The following is a 17,526-nucleotide window of genomic DNA, read 5'->3' as shown; positions in this document are numbered from 1 at the left end:
AGACGTATAGGAGCATGAGCTTTCGTGGGTGAATACCCACTTCTTCGGATGCATGCACATGCATCTGAAGAAGTGGGTATTCACCCACGAAAGCTCATGCTCCTATACGTCTGATAATCTATAAGGTGCCACAGGACTCTTTGCTGCTTTTAGAGATCCAGACTAACACGGCCACCCCTTTGATACAATCTGTAGTACGTTTTGTCAATAAGGATCCTAGCACTTCCGGATGTTGCTTCAACAAATTGTCAGCCAGATTTCAAATGAGGCCACGACAACTGCACTAGCAAAATGTGTGTGTGTGTGTGTGTGGATGCACCAACTGCATGTGCCAATCCCACATGCAGATCTGCTTTTGTACATGTAAATCTAGTGAGCACATAAGCAAAAGGATACCCACATCTGAAAATGTGACCCTATTTGGCAGGATTACTTCTCCCACCCCTGAAATGCAGCCATCTCTCAGAAGGAACACAGCAGCTATGTAATGTTACTGTGTGTGGTTAAACGGTTTAGGGCAAGTAGCGAAGAATACCTGAATACAGAAGTCCACTCCTCATTCAAGATGCTTCTGATTAAGTCGCATTCTACTGAGCCCCATTATGGGGCTGTTGTTTTTTATTTGCTTAATCTCTCTACTGCTAAGACTGTATGTTTGGATTTGCCAAGAAGTATAATATATCGCACATTGGGTATGGGATTGGAGATGCATTTTCTCTCCATTATTCTTTCCATGGCTGGCTGGCTGCCTGGTAGATAAATTCTTTCTGGAATGCTGCAGATTTTGGTTCATGCTGCCGGTGTTTATGGTACCATCTTCAATCCACTTCGTCTGCAGCAGGAACTGAACTACAGATATTCAGTAAGGGTATTCAGCCATAGGGAGGTCTGTCCATTCCAGTGTCTCTGGGTAGGTCTACACTTACCACCGGACCCGGAGGTAAGCAATCGATCCCGGATCGATCCCGGAAGTGCTCGCCGTCGACACCGGTACTCCAGCTCGGCGAGAGGAGTACACGGCATCGACGGGGGAGCCTGCTCGCTGCGTCTGGACCCGCGGTAAGTTCAAACTAAGGTACTTCGAATTCAGCTATGTTATTAACGTAGCTGAATTTGCATACCTTAGTTCGAAATGGGGGGTTAGTGTGGACCTCTGTTGCCACCCTTTGGACTTTTCTGTAGCTCCCATTATTACAGTATCTGAGTAATAGTTTTGGAAGCACTTTCGGCTGGATCCGCTGGTTATTCTGGATCAATGGGCTAACAACTCCTCTTTTGCACAACACCGAGATGATCATGGCCAGTTCTGGAGGAAGAGGAGTGGTGAGGAAGGCCTTTTGGTGTTGGGCCAAGGTGTGGGCGCAATGCATTTGGCTACACGAGGTTATAAGGAAGTCCGGTGCAGGCTGGAGGTCAGTAGGTTATTGGGACATGGTAGCTTTTCAGCAAGAGTTGCTACTCACTGAATAGGGGAGAGGATCCAGTTAATTCTGCGTTTCCTCTGATCTGTAGCTAGCCAGCAATTCATTTGGAAGGGGAAGAAGGTACTTTGCAGAGTGTTAACTTTTCTGTGGAGGGAGAGAAGTGATGAAGTTTAAAAGCTCAGGAAGAAAGGATGGAAGTGGAAGGAGCTGGAGATCTGCAGCCATATTCCTAGATTGACCCACAATCTCGGCAGGTTTTAGGTCCCTTTGCTATGTTTTCAACGGACAAGATGCGACAGAGATCAGTAATTCAGATGTTTCCACCCAAGGGCAACTCGAACCTGTAAGCTAGAAGGTGCTATAGCTGCACTCTGCAGAGTTTGGGATGGGAAGGGGATAGGGCTGAAGATGGGTAGGAACTATGGCTCATGTGGACAGGAATAGAGCCTTATCTAAGGAGGACTGGAGCAGGGAAGTGTACAAACCCGAACCACTATTGCAGAGGAAGACGCTCCCGGTTCCTGGGGGCCGTTCCAGGAGCAGAATGACTTGGCTTGTTCAGGTTGCTTGTTAAACAAGACTGCAGTGACCTTTGTGGAAGACAAATGAGGCTGGCGTGGTGAGGAATCACTGTTGCACCCCCTTTTCTGTTAGCAGAAGAATTGGAGACTAGCAATGGAGCTGTGTCCTGCCCTGGTCACTCCCCCCTATCGTTAACCACGTGTTCCCTTCACTGTTCTAGGATTTTGTCCTGGGAGTATGAGTAACATGAACTTTTCCTTAGTTCCTATCCATTGCTTTGAGCCATAATTATCTAGGAAACAGGCTGTTTGTGCCTGTAACGTGCATATCTCCTCTGATCTGAGAGAGGAAGGCAGAGGACAGTATTACAACAGAGGCCTGGCTCCTACTTTATCTGAACTCGAACCAAACTCTCTCTGCAGAGAGAAACAGCTGTTCCACTGCAGTGGCAGACTCCGAGCCAATGTGGCAGACACAGTGTAGCTACCCAGGGCGTGGGGCCATGTGAGTGATTTCCTTCTTTGAGAGACAGGTGAAGGGAAACAGGAGAGGGGAAGACAGACAGGCTAGAGAAAAGAGATTCTATTCTATATGGGTTCTTACAGCGATGCAAGCAGTACATCTGAGTGCTTTCAGCAACGTGACTGCCATCTGTCATGTTTGTTCTCTCCGCTGCAGGAGAAGTGTGAGCAGTGGAGTGTTCTGTTTTAGAGTGTGCGCGTGTGTGTGTCTGTGTAGGTTTATGTTAGAGAAGGCAGGTCAAAGAAATGTGCCTGGCACTTGGAGTGAAAGTGATGGTTCCATGGTCTCGGACCAGCCCCCAAGGAAAGTTCTGTCTCCTCCACAGAAGAGCTTTACACTTATTACAGAGAACTCCACTGGGGCGGAGGGGTTGACCACGGTCTTCATCCTTGGGCCCAGGCCACAGAGCGGCTTGAAGATCAAGCTGAGACCTTGAACTTGGCTTACTTTTCTATCTATGGAAGCCAGTGTAGGGAGCAGACAACCGGTGTGACATGCTCTCGTGGTAGGAAGTGTTGCTGCGGAGACACGCTGTAGCATCCTGCATTAGTTGGAAGGCGAGACCATTGCCACGGAAGATCGTGACCTGGAGGGAGAGGGCGAAGGGGAGGGCAAATACTAATTGAAGAGAGAAACCGTCTTGAAGCATGACATCAGTTTACCCTGTTTGCTCACCTCACCTTGGTGCAAGGAGAGGCTTGGGGCCTGTGGAAATGGGAGGAGAGGTTTATATTTGGGGAAAGCGGGTGCCCCCCAAATCAGCAGGGGGCAGAGCTTGAGGAACATGCAGACCTCAGCAAGTCAAACCTACAGCCCTCTGGGTGTGTCTCCCGTGCAACCCCCACTCACTTCCTTCCAGCACAGCCTTGTCTCTGCTCTCCAGCACCACCTTCCTCCCATGCCCTGCTTCCTGGCCTTCCCGGGATACTCCAGATGGGGCCTTTGGCTGGTAGACGTCCTAGCTGGCAAGCCACGTTAGCTGGGCCCTGCCTGAACCGCTCTGCTCGCACTGACTTACTGATGGGCACGGCTCAGCTGCCGGCATCCGAGCTGCTGCCCCAGAGGGGATCTGAGACCTTTCCTTGACAGGCCATGCTGTGGTGAGAGGTAGGGGGAGCAGGAAAGCAAACACAGGGGGGATCTGGGGAAGATGTTTGCCTGCTGCAGTCCCCACGTGGGGTCTCCCAGGCATTCTCATGTCACACCACGTCTGCTGCTGTGGAGACATGGATTCGAAGGCGGTGCCCCTTCCCTGGACCTTGGCTTTCACACACACTTTCCTCTTGAAAGCGACTTCTTCCCTCTGGGCTACCTCGGTCCCTCAAGCGTGGAAGGGGCTGGGAGTGGGGAGACAGCTGGGCAGAATTCACAATGGGCTCCTGTCACATAGAATTACCCAAACCTTCCTTAACTGGGTCAGTAATTGGGCAACTGGCAAATAGCTGCATCTTACAGGGATGGGGGGTGGGTGCACCCAGCCTTCGGGCTTGCTTGGGGCTGGGTGGAGAAGGAGGATGGGTGTTAGGAGTCCTTTTGTAGGGTCTGCGGTTACTCAGCATGAGGCTGTTAAGCTAGAGCCGCAAATGGCTGGCTGATGCTGCAAGACGTGCTGAAACGAAAGGGCTCTTCGCAAGGAAACAGGCAAAACAGTGGGTGAGGATTTCATCCCAGGCGGGGGGAGCTTCTCCCGTGCAGCTCCTGCCTCGCTGCATCTCTCTTCATGGCCAACTCTCCATCTTTCCTCTGACTCCCCGTCTCCCTTTGCCGCTTGGCATGGCACCCTGCATGGGACAGCTGGGTGTAATTCCACAGCTGGATTTTTAACCCTATCAGCCCAGCGCTCCAGCATGGAAGCGCAATGGCAAAGGCTGGGTGTGCACATAAAGCACAGAACAACAGATTTGGGCTGGATTAGAGCCAGCAGCTGGGAGCTTAAAGACTCTGTGCCCATTAACATCCTCAGCCATAGGTCTGTGTACCCCAGTCCTCGGAGAGCCCTCATCACCGTAGTACCTGAGTGCCTCCTGTCTGGTTACAGTGTTCTTTAGGGCACTAGCCCTACTGTGTTCTGTGATCGTCCTCTGTCAAAGCTGCTGGTAAAATGGATCAGCAAAGGGACCCGGGTTCCCATCCGGTTCCTTCTTGGCTCCGTGGGCTCAGGCTGTGAAAGAGACCAGGGTTCTAGTAATGTACTACAGCTGGCAACAGGGGGAATGATGTTCCCAAACACCCTGACCATGCCCTAGCACACACAGTCTTGAACCACCCTGTACCTATCCCCACCCATCCTCTCCCCTTCCCCGGCCTCTCTGCACAAATACCAGGCCCATTGCTCATCCCTCCAGAGAGGTGGGGGCTGAAAAGTTTGGAATCCAGCTACGCTTTCAGCTGTGCTTTGCACTTTGAGCCGGGGTTGACTCGGATCCTGTGCATTGAGCTCAGGCTCGCTCTGTTGTAACTGCTGTTCCCAGAACTCAGCCGGCTGAGTGGGAAAAGGGAGATAAACATCAGAGTTCAAGAGCCAGACAAACACAGCAAAGCAAACTCCCCCTCAGAGGCAAGCACACCAGGAGAAGCTGCTGCAGGCTCCCGGCAGGACAGTGGAAGGATGAGGTGAGTGAAGTCCAGGAGGCTCTTCTCAGGCAACCTGGGTTCTCTAGCTCTTTGTCCTGTTTTTATGGAAGGAGATGCAGCCCAGTTCTCCTCTCCTGGGTCTTATGTCAGCAGCACTCCTTTGACACCCAGAGCATTTACACAGGAGAGGAGCATCAGGTGCAGAGATGTTGACTAATGTCCTAGTGCCCACGGTATGTAGCGAGTGTGATCTCTGAGCTAACGTTCACCCCCCTTGTTACTGTCTGTGTTCCATTTGAGGCAGGCTGTACCTCCTCGTGGCGGCCCTTTGCCATGGAGTGGGTAGCAACATCCAACTGCAGAAAATGTATGGGAGGATCACATCCCCAGACTTCCCAAACGTGTACCCCAACAGCAAGGAGAGAACCTGGAATATCAGCGTCCCCAAGGGATACACCATCCGGATCTACTTCACTCACTTTAACATGGAGCTGTCCTACCTGTGTGAATATGATTACGTGAAGGTACGCGGAGCCACGGGGCAAAGAGGGTGTCCGTGGTCATGTATGAGGCCTATGTATTAATATAGAACTTTGTGTCTGTGCACGTTGATGGCTGGATGTACATGATACGTGTATGTTTGTACTTACAATATGGGATTGCATGTGCACTTCTGTAGAGACGCATGAATTTCTCTAGGTAGTTTGCTTTATACTGTCTGTGTCTACTGGAGCTGCATATCCCCTTCCACACATTGTAATGTGTACAATCCACAGATTGTAATGTGGATACTGATATATATGGCACAACCAGCTCTGTCTGAGGTCGCAGGTTTCAAGGAATCAGTTTTTCTTATGGTCAGATCTCCTTGTAATGTTTGGGCTCAGCTGATTTGCAAGTGATGCATTCACATAGGCCCACAGGATCAGGAAGCATCGCTGGAAGAAAACTAGAGCTGGTGGAAATGCTGAATTTCTGTGCCCTGGGCAGATCGGACTTGTTGAAATTTTCTTTCAGCCACATGGAAACAAGAAGTCAGAATTTCTCACAAAATAATATTGCTGCAATTCCATTTTGGAAATACAGAAACAAGCTTACGGAAGTGCATCACTTCTCATATTATATTATAAAATATAATAGAAGACTTATCTATTATCTATTATAATGCAATATAATAGAAGCAAAACACTTCATTCTTATTTAAATGAAACCCTTCAGTAATTTTTCATCAAAAATTGTGACAAAGTGATACATTCCGAGGAAACGTTTCAATTTGCTTGAATCAGCATTTTCTGTCCTGTCTGAAATTTTTTGACTGGCTCTACAAAATACTTGTGTCTCATGAGAGCTGTGCTGATGGGACATGGCCCAAGCAGTAGCATCAGGATGCCCATATATAATGGGGAAGAGCTTGTGAAAAGAAAGTGGCCAATGGACTATTTGGGGGAAGTGTGAAAAAGCCTGAAAGGAGATGCTACTGGATCAAACTCAAAGCCAGGCTGATTGGGAGGATTTAGGAGGTTTGACCCCAACCTTTGTGCCTACATGTTGTTGTTGTTGTTTTGTTTTATTACAATAACACATAGAGGCCCTGATATCCGGTTCAGGACCCGTTGTGCTAGGTGCACAAATTTTCAGAATGGAGAGGGGTAACTAGTGGTGTTCCCCAATTGTCAGTCCTAGGACCAATCCTATTCAACTTATTCATAAATGATCTGGAGAAAGGGGTAAACAGTGAGGTGGCAAAGTTTGCAGATGATACTAAACTGCTTAAGATAGTTAAGACCAAAGCAGATTGTGGAGAACTTCAAAAAGATCTCACAAAACTAAGTGATTGGGCAACAAAATGGCAAATGAAATTTCATGTGGATAAATGTAAAGTAATGCACATTGGAAAAAATAACCCCAACTATACATACAATATGATGGGGGCTAATTTAGCTACAACTAATCAGGAAAGAGATCTTGGAGTCATCGTGGATAGTTCTCTGAAGACGTCCACGCAGTGTGCAGCGGCAGTCAAAAAAGCAAACAGGATGTTAGGAATCATTAAAAAGGGATAGAGAATAAGATGAAGAATATCTTATTGCCCTTATATAAATCCATGGTACACCTACATCTTGAATACGGCGTAAAGATGTGGTCTCCTCATCTCAAAAAAGATATATCGGCATTAGAAAAGGTTCAGAGAAGGGCAACTAAAATTATTAGGGGTTTGGAACGGGTCCCATATGAGGAGAGATTAAAGAGGCTAGGACTTTTCAGCTTAGTAAAGAGGAGACTAAGGGGTGATATGATAAAGGTATATAAAATCATGAGTGGTATGGAGATAGTGAATAAGGAAAAGTTATTTACTTGTTCCCATAATATAAGAACTAGGGGCCACCAAATGAAATTAATGGGCAGCAGGTTTAAAACAAATAAAAGGAAGTTCTTCTTCACACAGCGCACAGTCAACCTGTGGAACTCCTTGCCTGAGGAGGTTGTGAAGGCAAGAACTATAACAGGGTTTAAAAGAGAACTAGATAAATTCATGGAGGGTAAGTCCATTAATGGCTATTAGCCAGGATGGGTAAGGAATGGTGTCCCTAGCCTCTGTTTGTCAGAGGGTGGAGCTGGATGGCAGGAGTGAGATCACTTGATCATTACCTGTTAGGTTCACTCCCTCTGGGGCACCTGGCATTGGTCACTGTTGGTAGACAGGATACTGGGCTAGATGGACCTTTGGTCTGACCCAGTACGGCCATTCTTATGTTCTTATACATCTAATAAAAAGATAGGCCCTGCCCAGAGAATTAACGAGTTTAGCATATGATGAGTGGCCAAAGGAATGGGGAAAGAGGGGAGCACAAGGCAGCAATCTCAGCACACCAGCTGTCCAGCCATGTGTTCATACTCCTATCGGTGGGGGCATACTTGAAGGTCAGTGTGTGGTTGGAGGAGCCATATCTACAGGAGACATGCAGGAAGCAGGTGGTGTGCCCATATTGGCAATGGTTGTTTTAAGCTCAGTAGAACCAGATCAGGCATCTTAAGTAAAATCTTAATCCCTGAGTTACTCAGGTGAGAGGTTCATGTTCCTCTAAGGCAGTGGTTCCCAAACTGGGGTTCGTGAACCCCTGAGGCTTCCCAAAATGTTACAAGGGGTTCTGGGGGGGGAGGGGGGAAATTCCCTAATGGCGAACAGAGCTGTCCCTAGGGACCCTGGGCAGCATGGGGCCAGCAGCCCGGAGCCTTGGGGACTTCCAAGAGCTAAGCAGATCAAAGCAAGCATATCTATCACACTGAGATGAATATTTTCTGCTGTTTTTAAAATGTAATAGGCTGCTAGTGTTGTTTTTAATTGATTATGAAGAACAAGTTTAAGCTTTGTTTGTTTGCATGGACTGCTCAAGACCTGAATGCTTGTGTAGGAAGAACTCTTTGAGTTGGCTTCCTAAATAGCTTCCTGCTGTTTCACATCTGATACTCCTTGATGAAACATAGGACCCAGAGGCACCAGTATGGGGGGTGATGAGGGTCACATGCCGCCCCCATGTCTGTACCACCACCCCGGCAGCTCCCTCCCCTTTTTTTCCAGCAGCCCCCCCCCCCACTTTTCTGGCAGGTGTCCCCCCCCAGAACCCCGGGTGCGCAGGGGCTTTGCCCCCGCAACCTTTTTTTCTACTAGCGCCTCTGATAGGAGCCTTGTCTTATAACAGGCTGCATCAAAAGTGATACAGGCTACACAAGTGAGATCTTGGAAGAGTGTTGCCATTTTCCTAATGTAATAAAAATACTGTGATGATAAATCATAGTTAATAAATGATGTGTAATAAGCATGTCATAAAAACAAATTTTATATTTCCAAGATCACTGCTTTTATAATTGCTGCTGAGGTAAGGGAGAAAATCCCTGGAAATATTCATTTTTAGGAGGGGGTTCACCAGACTTGACATTTTAGTGAAAGGGGTTCGCGGCTTGTTAACGTTTGGGAACCATTGCTCTAAGGCCATAGTGCTTTTCACCGCCTTCCTCTGAGACTGCACCCTGTTGGTCAGACTGCTCAGCCTCTTACCCGCTGCTAGAACTTGTGTGCATGAGCTCTCATGCCCCCGCCCCCAGGGGCAGCACAAATCCTGTTTATCAAAATTGGCCTAGTAGCAGCGTCCAAAACGTTCAGGGACATGGGGCCAGGGAAGAGGGACACTTGGGGAATCCAGTGGGTGTTTCCCACCAAGAAACATTGCATCAGAGAGAATGTGGGAATGGAGAGACCCAGCTCAGCAGGGCTTTACTGTAAATTCAAAGGTGTGTGTGTTTAACCTGCGTTTAACCCTAATCCCTACTTTCGCCTGTGACTGGCCATAGCCCCGCGGATTGCTCCCACATAGGATCAAAGGGGAAAGCAAACAGGAACAAAACCCACAGCAAACAGAACCCTGGGCTGGTGGCCCAAGCTGGCCTTGTGCCTTTGTGTGTGTGTGTGTGTGTGTTGGAGGGGAAGGGAGGGTTCAGGCAATGAGCTTTACAGCCAAGGATTTAGGGGAGGGGAGGAGAATGGGGGGCAAGTCAGGGTGTGGGGAAATCGCTGCCCACCATGTAATGTGATATCCGCGATTGTATAACCAAATCCAGATGGATGGTCTTCATCACAAATGTACTTCTGAGAATGCTGTAATCTCTAAACCCCCTGATTGTTCCTGGTGGTGGAAAGTCCGCCAGGAGCAGGGGACCTTCAGCCTCAGCTCTGCCAGCAAAGTGGAGAGCACGTGACCAGGGCACATGGTGGATGCGCTGATTCATTCATAGCCCTGGCTACAAGTTAAAGCTGCTCTTGCTAGTGTCTGTCATGGTTCTTCCTTCCTTTTCTTGCCTCTCCAGCAATCTCCAGTCCCTCTATCCCTGCTTGGTCAGGCTTCTGAGGCTGCAGAGGGGGAGATGCCACAGCTGAAAGGTTGGGGGGGGGGGGATCAAGGCAAGCTGGAAGCAGGCAGGGGTGGAGATAATTATATGGAGCTGGCAATGGAGCATACCATGGGTAGGGAGGGAGCTGGGTGTGCCCCAGCACAAGAACCTGCTCCTGGTCCCGCTGATTGGGCTCCATGCACTGGGTAGGGGGCGGGCGTGGAAATAGAGGCTGTAGCTGAGCGTAGACGTGACTGCATCCCCTGCGCAGATCAGCTCCGGCGGGAAGCTGGTGGCCACGCTGTGTGGACATGAGAGCACAGACACCGAGGAGGCTCCGGGCAACAGGACGTACCACTCCATTGACAACACCCTCACTGTGACATTCCGATCCGACTACTCCAACGAGAACCCGTTCACTGGCTTCGAGGCCTTCTATGCAGCTGAAGGTGAGAGATGGGCCCCGCAGTGAGGAGAAGGGGTAGAGAACTACACTAGGGCCAGCAACCCTCTTGGCCTCACGCAGACTCTGGCTGCTAGCACCAGGGGCTGGCCAAAGGAGATGGCTGGGCTTCCCAGGCGGATGGAGATTCTGCCTGCTGCTACTAGCGAATGGATTAGGAACAGCTGTATTCATTACAGATAGTGACTCAAGTAGGTGACTACAACTCAGGACATCTGGGTTCTATCCCCAACTCTGCCACTGTCTCATTGTGTGACCTTGGGCAAGTTCCTTCCTATCTCTGAACCTGCTCTTCCCCCACGGACAAAATGGGGAGACTCCCATTTACCACCCAGGGCTGCTGTGTTGGTTAATTAATGTCTGTAAAGGATTTGAGAGCGCTGGAGGAGAGCAAAATGTTAGGAGGTAGATTCTTCCTAGGACAATGGAGTACGGCAGGAATCCGTGTGAAATCAGAATACAAAGCCGGCATCAGTAATCACTGTGCAAGACGGCGCTGTCACAGCACGCCAGGCGGAGCTGGTGTCTGGGGAAGGAGGAATCCCCTGTATGCTTCTTCACAAGCTGTCAGCTTGTGGTGGGTGTTTGGCTTTGAATTGCATATGGTGCCTAGCGCAGGGGATCTTCCAACTGTACAAGCTAAGTGGAGGGAGTGGGAGGAGAAGTGTGTTTGAAAAGCCCCAGAGTGATTCAGAAACACCAGGCCCATTCGCTTCCTGGGGGAACTGGGCCCCTGCCTGGCTTAGGCTCCTCTGAAAGCCCCACTTTTATGTTTTACAAAGAATACCAAGAAACACCAGCCTGGCCCAGACAGACACACACACATGTTTAAAGGGTATCGAGTCAGTTTCCAAAAACATGTCCCTGCTCTGTTCCCATCTCCCCCCAGTTCCCATTTCAGTCCTGCTCAGAGCTCCCCCCACTCAGTGAAGTCAAGTTAATGCTGCTGTGTTTCCACCCGCTAGATGTTGATGAGTGTGAGCTGCTGATTGACGACGAACCGCTTTGTGACCATCACTGTCATAATTACTTGGGCGGCTTCTACTGCAGCTGCAGGGTTGGCTACGTCCTCCATGAAAACAAGAGGACCTGCACAGGTGAGTCTGTCCATGCGCAGGGTGGGCTGCCCCCTCCCCGTCAGAACAGGAGTCCCTCTCCCCCTCTAGACGACAGGTCAGTGAGCAACCCACACGCCGCGGCAAGTTCAGAGCTGGCTTACGGCCCCTGCAGGCCAGCTGACATCACCCTGATGGTGCAGGGTGTGAGTCAGTGCACACACTCCTCAGCTGATGGCAGAGTACAGGGGAGCCTCACTCTAGCTCCTGCAGGTCAGGCATCCCATCCCGCCCCTGGCATTCACCAGCCCTGGTGTCAGCAGTCTCAGAAGAGAGGCCAGTGCTTGGCTACGTGTGGAGGGTAGAACGGTTCCGGTCACTGCCAGAAATCATCCCTCCAGGGTAGGTTTTCGTCATGTTGGCTGGAGGAAGGAAGCCTGCCCCGTGGCTGCTCCTATCGGAGACCTTCAGTCTGCAGGGCTGCCAGCCCAGCCCCTCCAGCCAGCACTCCTGCCTTCCGAGTGCTGCGATGGATAATACTTTTGAGTCTTCTGGCGCTTCGGGACCTGAGCTCGGGGCTGCTTCGAGGAGGAACAATCTGCTGATGAGTGACAGCGGATTCCCAGTTCAAAAGGAGAATAGCTGCTGGCTGTCTCTGCTGCTCTGCACGTGCTGCTGAAGGAAGGTTTATGATCTGACAATAAGGAGTGAATGTCTCTCTGAATCAGTGCACTGATCACCACTTTGGGCTTGGTTCTGCCTGCAGCAAAACGTGCAGATTCCTGGCGCCAGCCTCCTCCTTGCTGCATGCAGCTTCGCTCTACTTGGTCGAGGCTGGTGTGGAACGACACAGCAGGCCCAGCTTTTCCACCACTTCGCTGTGGATTTATATCTAAACTCTGAAGCTCGAGCCTGTCTCTGGATCTAGCGTTTCAGTCCAGCCCATTGCAAACACGCACAAATTGGGGGGGATGTTTGGGTCCGATGTGGGAGCCAGACTCTGCGACTCGGGCATATCTCTAGTGCATTGGTAACTTCTGCCTGCTGCCCCAGTCCCTTTTCCCTTTCCCATCACTGGGGCTTGTAACAGCAGGGGGGCTGGGTTTGTTGTTGTTGTTTTAAAGCAAATCTCCCATCTTGATTTAAAGCGGCAAGCGCTGAGCTCATTCCATCCTTCAGACTCCAAAGGTCTGTTTGGAAACATGCTGACTACTGAAGCTGCCCCTTTGAGTTTTTGGGCCCGCTCTGGAAAGGCTGAGTTGTGGCTGCCCTCTTATTCATTTACTCTTTTTCTCCTTTATTTTCCAGTGTTGAGATAATTAAGCTTCTCCTCGCATAGGCAGAGATCAAGACAGATGTGCTGGGAAGAGCTGGCTCGTCCTTCTTCCTGACCTGCCCATAGCTGCATGTCACAGGGCCACCAGCTCCGCTTGCTTGTTTGATTAGTGACTTGCGCATATCTCGGTTTCCTTCCTTTCAGACCTGCCTCCTGTAGACAATAAAATGGCCTTTCCTGTTCCTAAAGTCAACTGCAGCCTCCCCATCATTTCTTTGCATTGCCATGTGCTGCTGAGGAAGGGAGAAGGCAGATAAGGCAGAGGCTGATAAGAGAGAGCCGTTCTATTGCTACCTAGAGATGGGACTGCCTCTGGTCTTAAGCCCATGGCTTTTCTTGCTTGACTGATCAAAGTGCTTGAACTAGAACAGGGCCTGAACTCCTCCCCCGGTTTGAACACTCGGTAAGTTCGATCTGTTCAGACTCCAAGAGAGAACCTCGGGTCTGTGTTCAGACAAGCCCAAAGCCCCAGTTTTGAGCATGCTGACACTGTGGAAAAATCTGGACCTGGACCCAAACTTTATGTCTTTAGCCACATCTCCCACTGGAAACCCAACCCTGTTGTTATGGTGCGATCTGGTGAGCCCTCTGCAAAGGGCTCCTGGTGCTTTGCTAAAGAAAATAATGAAGCGGTTAGTGTAAGCAAAGCAGCCAGCTTTGGGGGAGCGGTGTTTTTCCGCTGGGCGTGGAAAGGAAGCCCCATCTCTTGTCTGACAGATCCAGAGCTGCAAATGTAGTCACAAGGCAGCTCAGCTGAAGTCACATGTGTCCTCTGTTTGCCATTGACAAAGATAGTATCCTGGATACAGCAGAGTGAAGAGGTGGTTTTAAATAAGTGGCTCCATCCAGTGCCTGGTTCCTTCTTTATAAGTGGCACAGTCGCGGCCAGGTGAACTCCTGGGGTGCAGTCTCCACCAATGTCCCCATAGCATCGATCCATGCCTCCCTCTCCTGTTTCAAGGTAACACAGGAGCTGGCTAGGTAACCTCAATGGGGTGTTCACTGGCCAGGTTCCAGGCCCTGTTTTCTGGCTGCAAGTGGGACATTCACTAGTGGAACTGAGAGGCTCCAGGAAAATCCCCCTGAAGATAAATTAAAAAAGCTCAGTAAGTTCATGAGCCCAAAGATAGTTTAATGGCCGTGGAGCCTCTTCATTGCTGAAATTTAACAACAACAAAAAAAGGGTGGGGAGACACTTAAAACAAGCCTCTACTCCAATCTCTACTTTTCTATGCTCCGTTCATGCATACCCCAAATCCCTGTTCCAAGCGAAGACTGGGAGGAAGGATGCTCTAATAGGTAGGGCATCAGACACAAGCTTGGAAGACCTGGGCTCAGTCCCGGCTCAGGGACAGACTTCTTGTGTGACATTGGGCAAGTCATTTAATCTACCCTGTGCCTCAGTCCCCCATCTGTAAAATGGGAACACCACCACTTCCCTACCTCACAAGGATGTTGTGAGAGTAACCCCCCCTCCCCCCGCCCACGCACCATGAGTGTGAAGCGCTTAGATACTCTGGTGATGAAGGCTATATTCAAACCTAGACAGAGATCACAGTGCCAATCTCAGACTGACTAGCTCTTTCATGGGTAGGAAGGCTCTGTCCTGATGTACTTGATCTTGTTTTGAAGGCTGCTTCATGCTCACAGTAGTTCTGTTGGCTTCCATGCTTATAGCAGCTTGAGAGTTTTCTGGTGGCTCAATGGCACGATTTATGACCCGCTTTTTGTTAGAAACCTGAGCCAGTGGCTCTGAGCTCACAAGTTTAGAGGGGCTAATTTTTCAGAGTTCAAGTCTCTGGCAAACAGCTCACTGTGATTCGAATAAAAATATGGGCTAAGTATAATGGCGTGCTCTCTGGGCAGCTCTAAAGGTTGGTCTGAGAAACCCAGGCTCTGCATTCCTGCTGAGAGCTGTTTGAACATTATATGATCCTTTTTGTGCTGGCTAGTTTGAGTTTCTCACTTGCAGATCTGTGAAGTAAAAATACAGCCCTTTCAAAGGCAGCTCCCCATGGCCACATCCAGGAGATATTGAATAGAAAAGTAGAACAGGTCCTAAAGTGTTTCATCTTCAAGCTGCAAATCTCTTGGTCTGGCATGAGGCAAATCTCTTGGTCTGTTCCTGTCTGGTCAGCTGGTTTTAGCCGCTGCTTGTGGCTACACATCAAGAGGGTTTATTGGTGTCTGCTCACATGTCCCCAAATGGTCTTGTTGCAAAACCACCAACCACAATGAGTCTCAATGGACACTCTTGGCTCAAAGGAGCCAGGTTTAAGTGAGCATGAAGAATGAATTAGCCTCCATCTTTGCCCTTCCTCAGTCCTTCAGAACAAGGTTAAGATTGAGGACCCATTTTCTGAATTAGTGAGTTGTCTGCACTTTCCTCTTCTTATTAGTATTGTGCCAGCACTGAGGGATTCCAGTCACAAACCAGGAGCCCATTGTGCGAGGCGCTGTATGAACAGTACAAATAGACTGTTCCTGCCCCAAAGAGCTTCTCCACAAACCTCTTGTTTGTGCTATGTTAGGAGATTAACACTTTTGGGGCAATTCTGGAACATAGGAATTTCCTTACTGGGTCACACCCATGGTTCATCTAGTTCAGTGCCTGGTCTCTGATAATGGTCCGTTCCAAATGCTTCAGAGAATGGTATAAATCCCTCATAATCAACGGTTCTGAAATACACCTCTGTGAGTTGTTCCTTCCTAACCCTAAATGGTGGCTGCCTTATGTCCTGTGTTGATCCCCCTTGGACACTTTGATCCTAGTTAGTGTAACTGTAATTGTCTAGTCTGCTTTTATCCCACTAAACTCTTAGTTTTGTTAACATCATGTGTCAGCAAGTTCCACAGGGAACATAAGAACGGTCATACTAGCCCAGGATCCTGTCTTCCGACAGTGGCCAATGCCAGTGCCCCAGAGGGAATGAACAGAACAGGTAATCATCAAGTGATCCACCCCATTACCCATTCCCTAATTATATGCAACATTTTAAAAAAAGTATTTCCTTGTATCCGATTTTAAATTTCTTGGCCCTTAATTTCATGTAGGTGTGCCTTTGTTCTTGTATTATCAGAGAAAGTAAGTAGTCTTTGGTGATAGGTAATATATGCACAAAATATGGGAGCCCAACTGACCACTTCTGTAACATTCATTATCTTGGATTTCTCTATCATGTTGCCCTTTAATCTCTTCTCTAACTAATCTCAGTATTTTAAATATAAATATATATGATGATTACAATAACTATAGTATATAATTTTCCATGTATAATAAATGGAAGCCAAGATCAAGTAACCTAGCACAGAGGTCATTGTAACAGAGATGGCCCTGTCCCACACTCTCGCCTCCACAGGTATTCCTAATTTATGCAGTAGATGCAAGGCATGGGTGAAGGCTTGTGTAGGTAAAATATTGGCTCTTTGGTACTAGAACAGGCACTGTCTCATTCTCCAGGCTAGAAGGGTACTGCCCCTTGGCTCCCACCTGTTTTATGACCACTCATAAGGGTGATAGGATTAGCCCAGCCTCTTGTGATACAAGGGAAATGTAGTTTTTGGAGAGCAAGCAATTTTCCACTACCTTGTTTGTGACCAGGAAGGAGTTAGATGTTTTGTATTGAATAGGACTTCCTTCTTGTTCTGGCCCTGCAATGGATGAAAGTGAGGATGTGGTCATGCTACTTTCCACCAAGCTCTTAAGGGCAAAGCAAGGACCCCAAAGTCTCCCAATCAATACTGTAAGCAACACCATCAATAGCTCAGGAAGGCACATCACAGAAGATTAATAGCATCATGGGGCCCTAGTTTTCTCTCTAATACTCACCAAAGGCTTCAGTACATTGAGAGACAGACCACAGAATTACAGGGCCATCCATTTAGTGGGGAAAAAATGTGCAGTGACTTAAAGAAAAAAGCAATTGCCAATTATTCTCCTGGCGTGTGAAGTGGGAGGAAGAGATGGGTGTCAACATCTAACATAGCTCCACTGATTCCTTTATACCAGCTACAGGAAATGAAGTGAGCAGCGGGCTGCAAGAGCAGAGTCAGACTCAGCTGCCAAACTCCTGGCACTTTAGTGCACCAAAGAACTTTCTCACTCCTTCAGGGCAAAAGCAAATGCACTCTGCAGGCAGGACGGGCACTTCGGCCAGGACTTTAAAATTGAGAGTGTGTTCAGCTTCCATGACAGAGGAGCCTGGTATTAAAGCAAAAAGCCTAACAATCTGTATGTTTGTTTGGGTGGCAAGGTTGAAATACAATGCACTCTGATGCTCAGGTACCATGGTGATAAATAGGTTCATGTAGTTGCTCAGAGCTGCTCCAGGAAAGCTGCTCCAAGTTATGGTTCTGAAACTTCAGCTTGCTCTGGAAGGATACTACCTCTCTAAAAGAAATGTAAGCATAGCCCAAAGCACGTTACTGTTTGTATTGTGGTAGCGCAGGTATGCTAGGCACCGTTCAAACACATAACAAACATATGATCTCTGCCTCAAAGAGCTTACAATGTACATTTGAACATCAGCAGACAGGATTGTTGTATAATTGAGGGTCAGGTGAGAACAGGTTTCATTCTCCAAAATAAGAGGAGCCCACAATTTTACCATAGGAAATGAGAATTTTTTTAAGTGGCATGAACATGCTCTGCACCATACAATAGACAGTCCCTACCCTGAGAAGCTTGCCCTCTAACTAGGCAACCCATAGGAAAGTTCTGTTTTAGAGCATTGAATGTGTTTA

At 48.6% G+C, this 17,526-nt stretch overlaps 1 protein-coding gene across 5 annotated transcripts in view; it reads left to right on the top strand.

Annotated features, from left to right (window-relative positions):
• MASP2 (MBL associated serine protease 2) overlaps positions 1-17,526 on the top strand; it is a 44,990-nt gene that overhangs the window by 15,004 nt on the left and 12,460 nt on the right. For 2 of the 5 annotated variants that reach the window (XM_065575277.1, XM_005292837.4), the window contains exons 2-5: positions 4,940-5,081; positions 5,347-5,566; positions 10,201-10,378; positions 11,358-11,489. In XM_065575277.1, the coding sequence (XP_065431349.1) occupies positions 4,940-5,081; positions 5,347-5,566; positions 10,201-10,378; positions 11,358-11,489 (672 nt within the window). The other 3 variants (XM_008167235.4, XM_065575278.1, XM_065575279.1) reach the window with 3 other exon arrangements.

This window comes from Chrysemys picta, chromosome 21 (assembly GCF_011386835.1).
Source record: "Chrysemys picta bellii isolate R12L10 chromosome 21, ASM1138683v2, whole genome shotgun sequence".
Taxonomy (NCBI): domain Eukaryota; kingdom Metazoa; phylum Chordata; order Testudines; family Emydidae; genus Chrysemys; species Chrysemys picta.
This window is presented reverse-complemented; position numbering and strand designations above follow the sequence as displayed.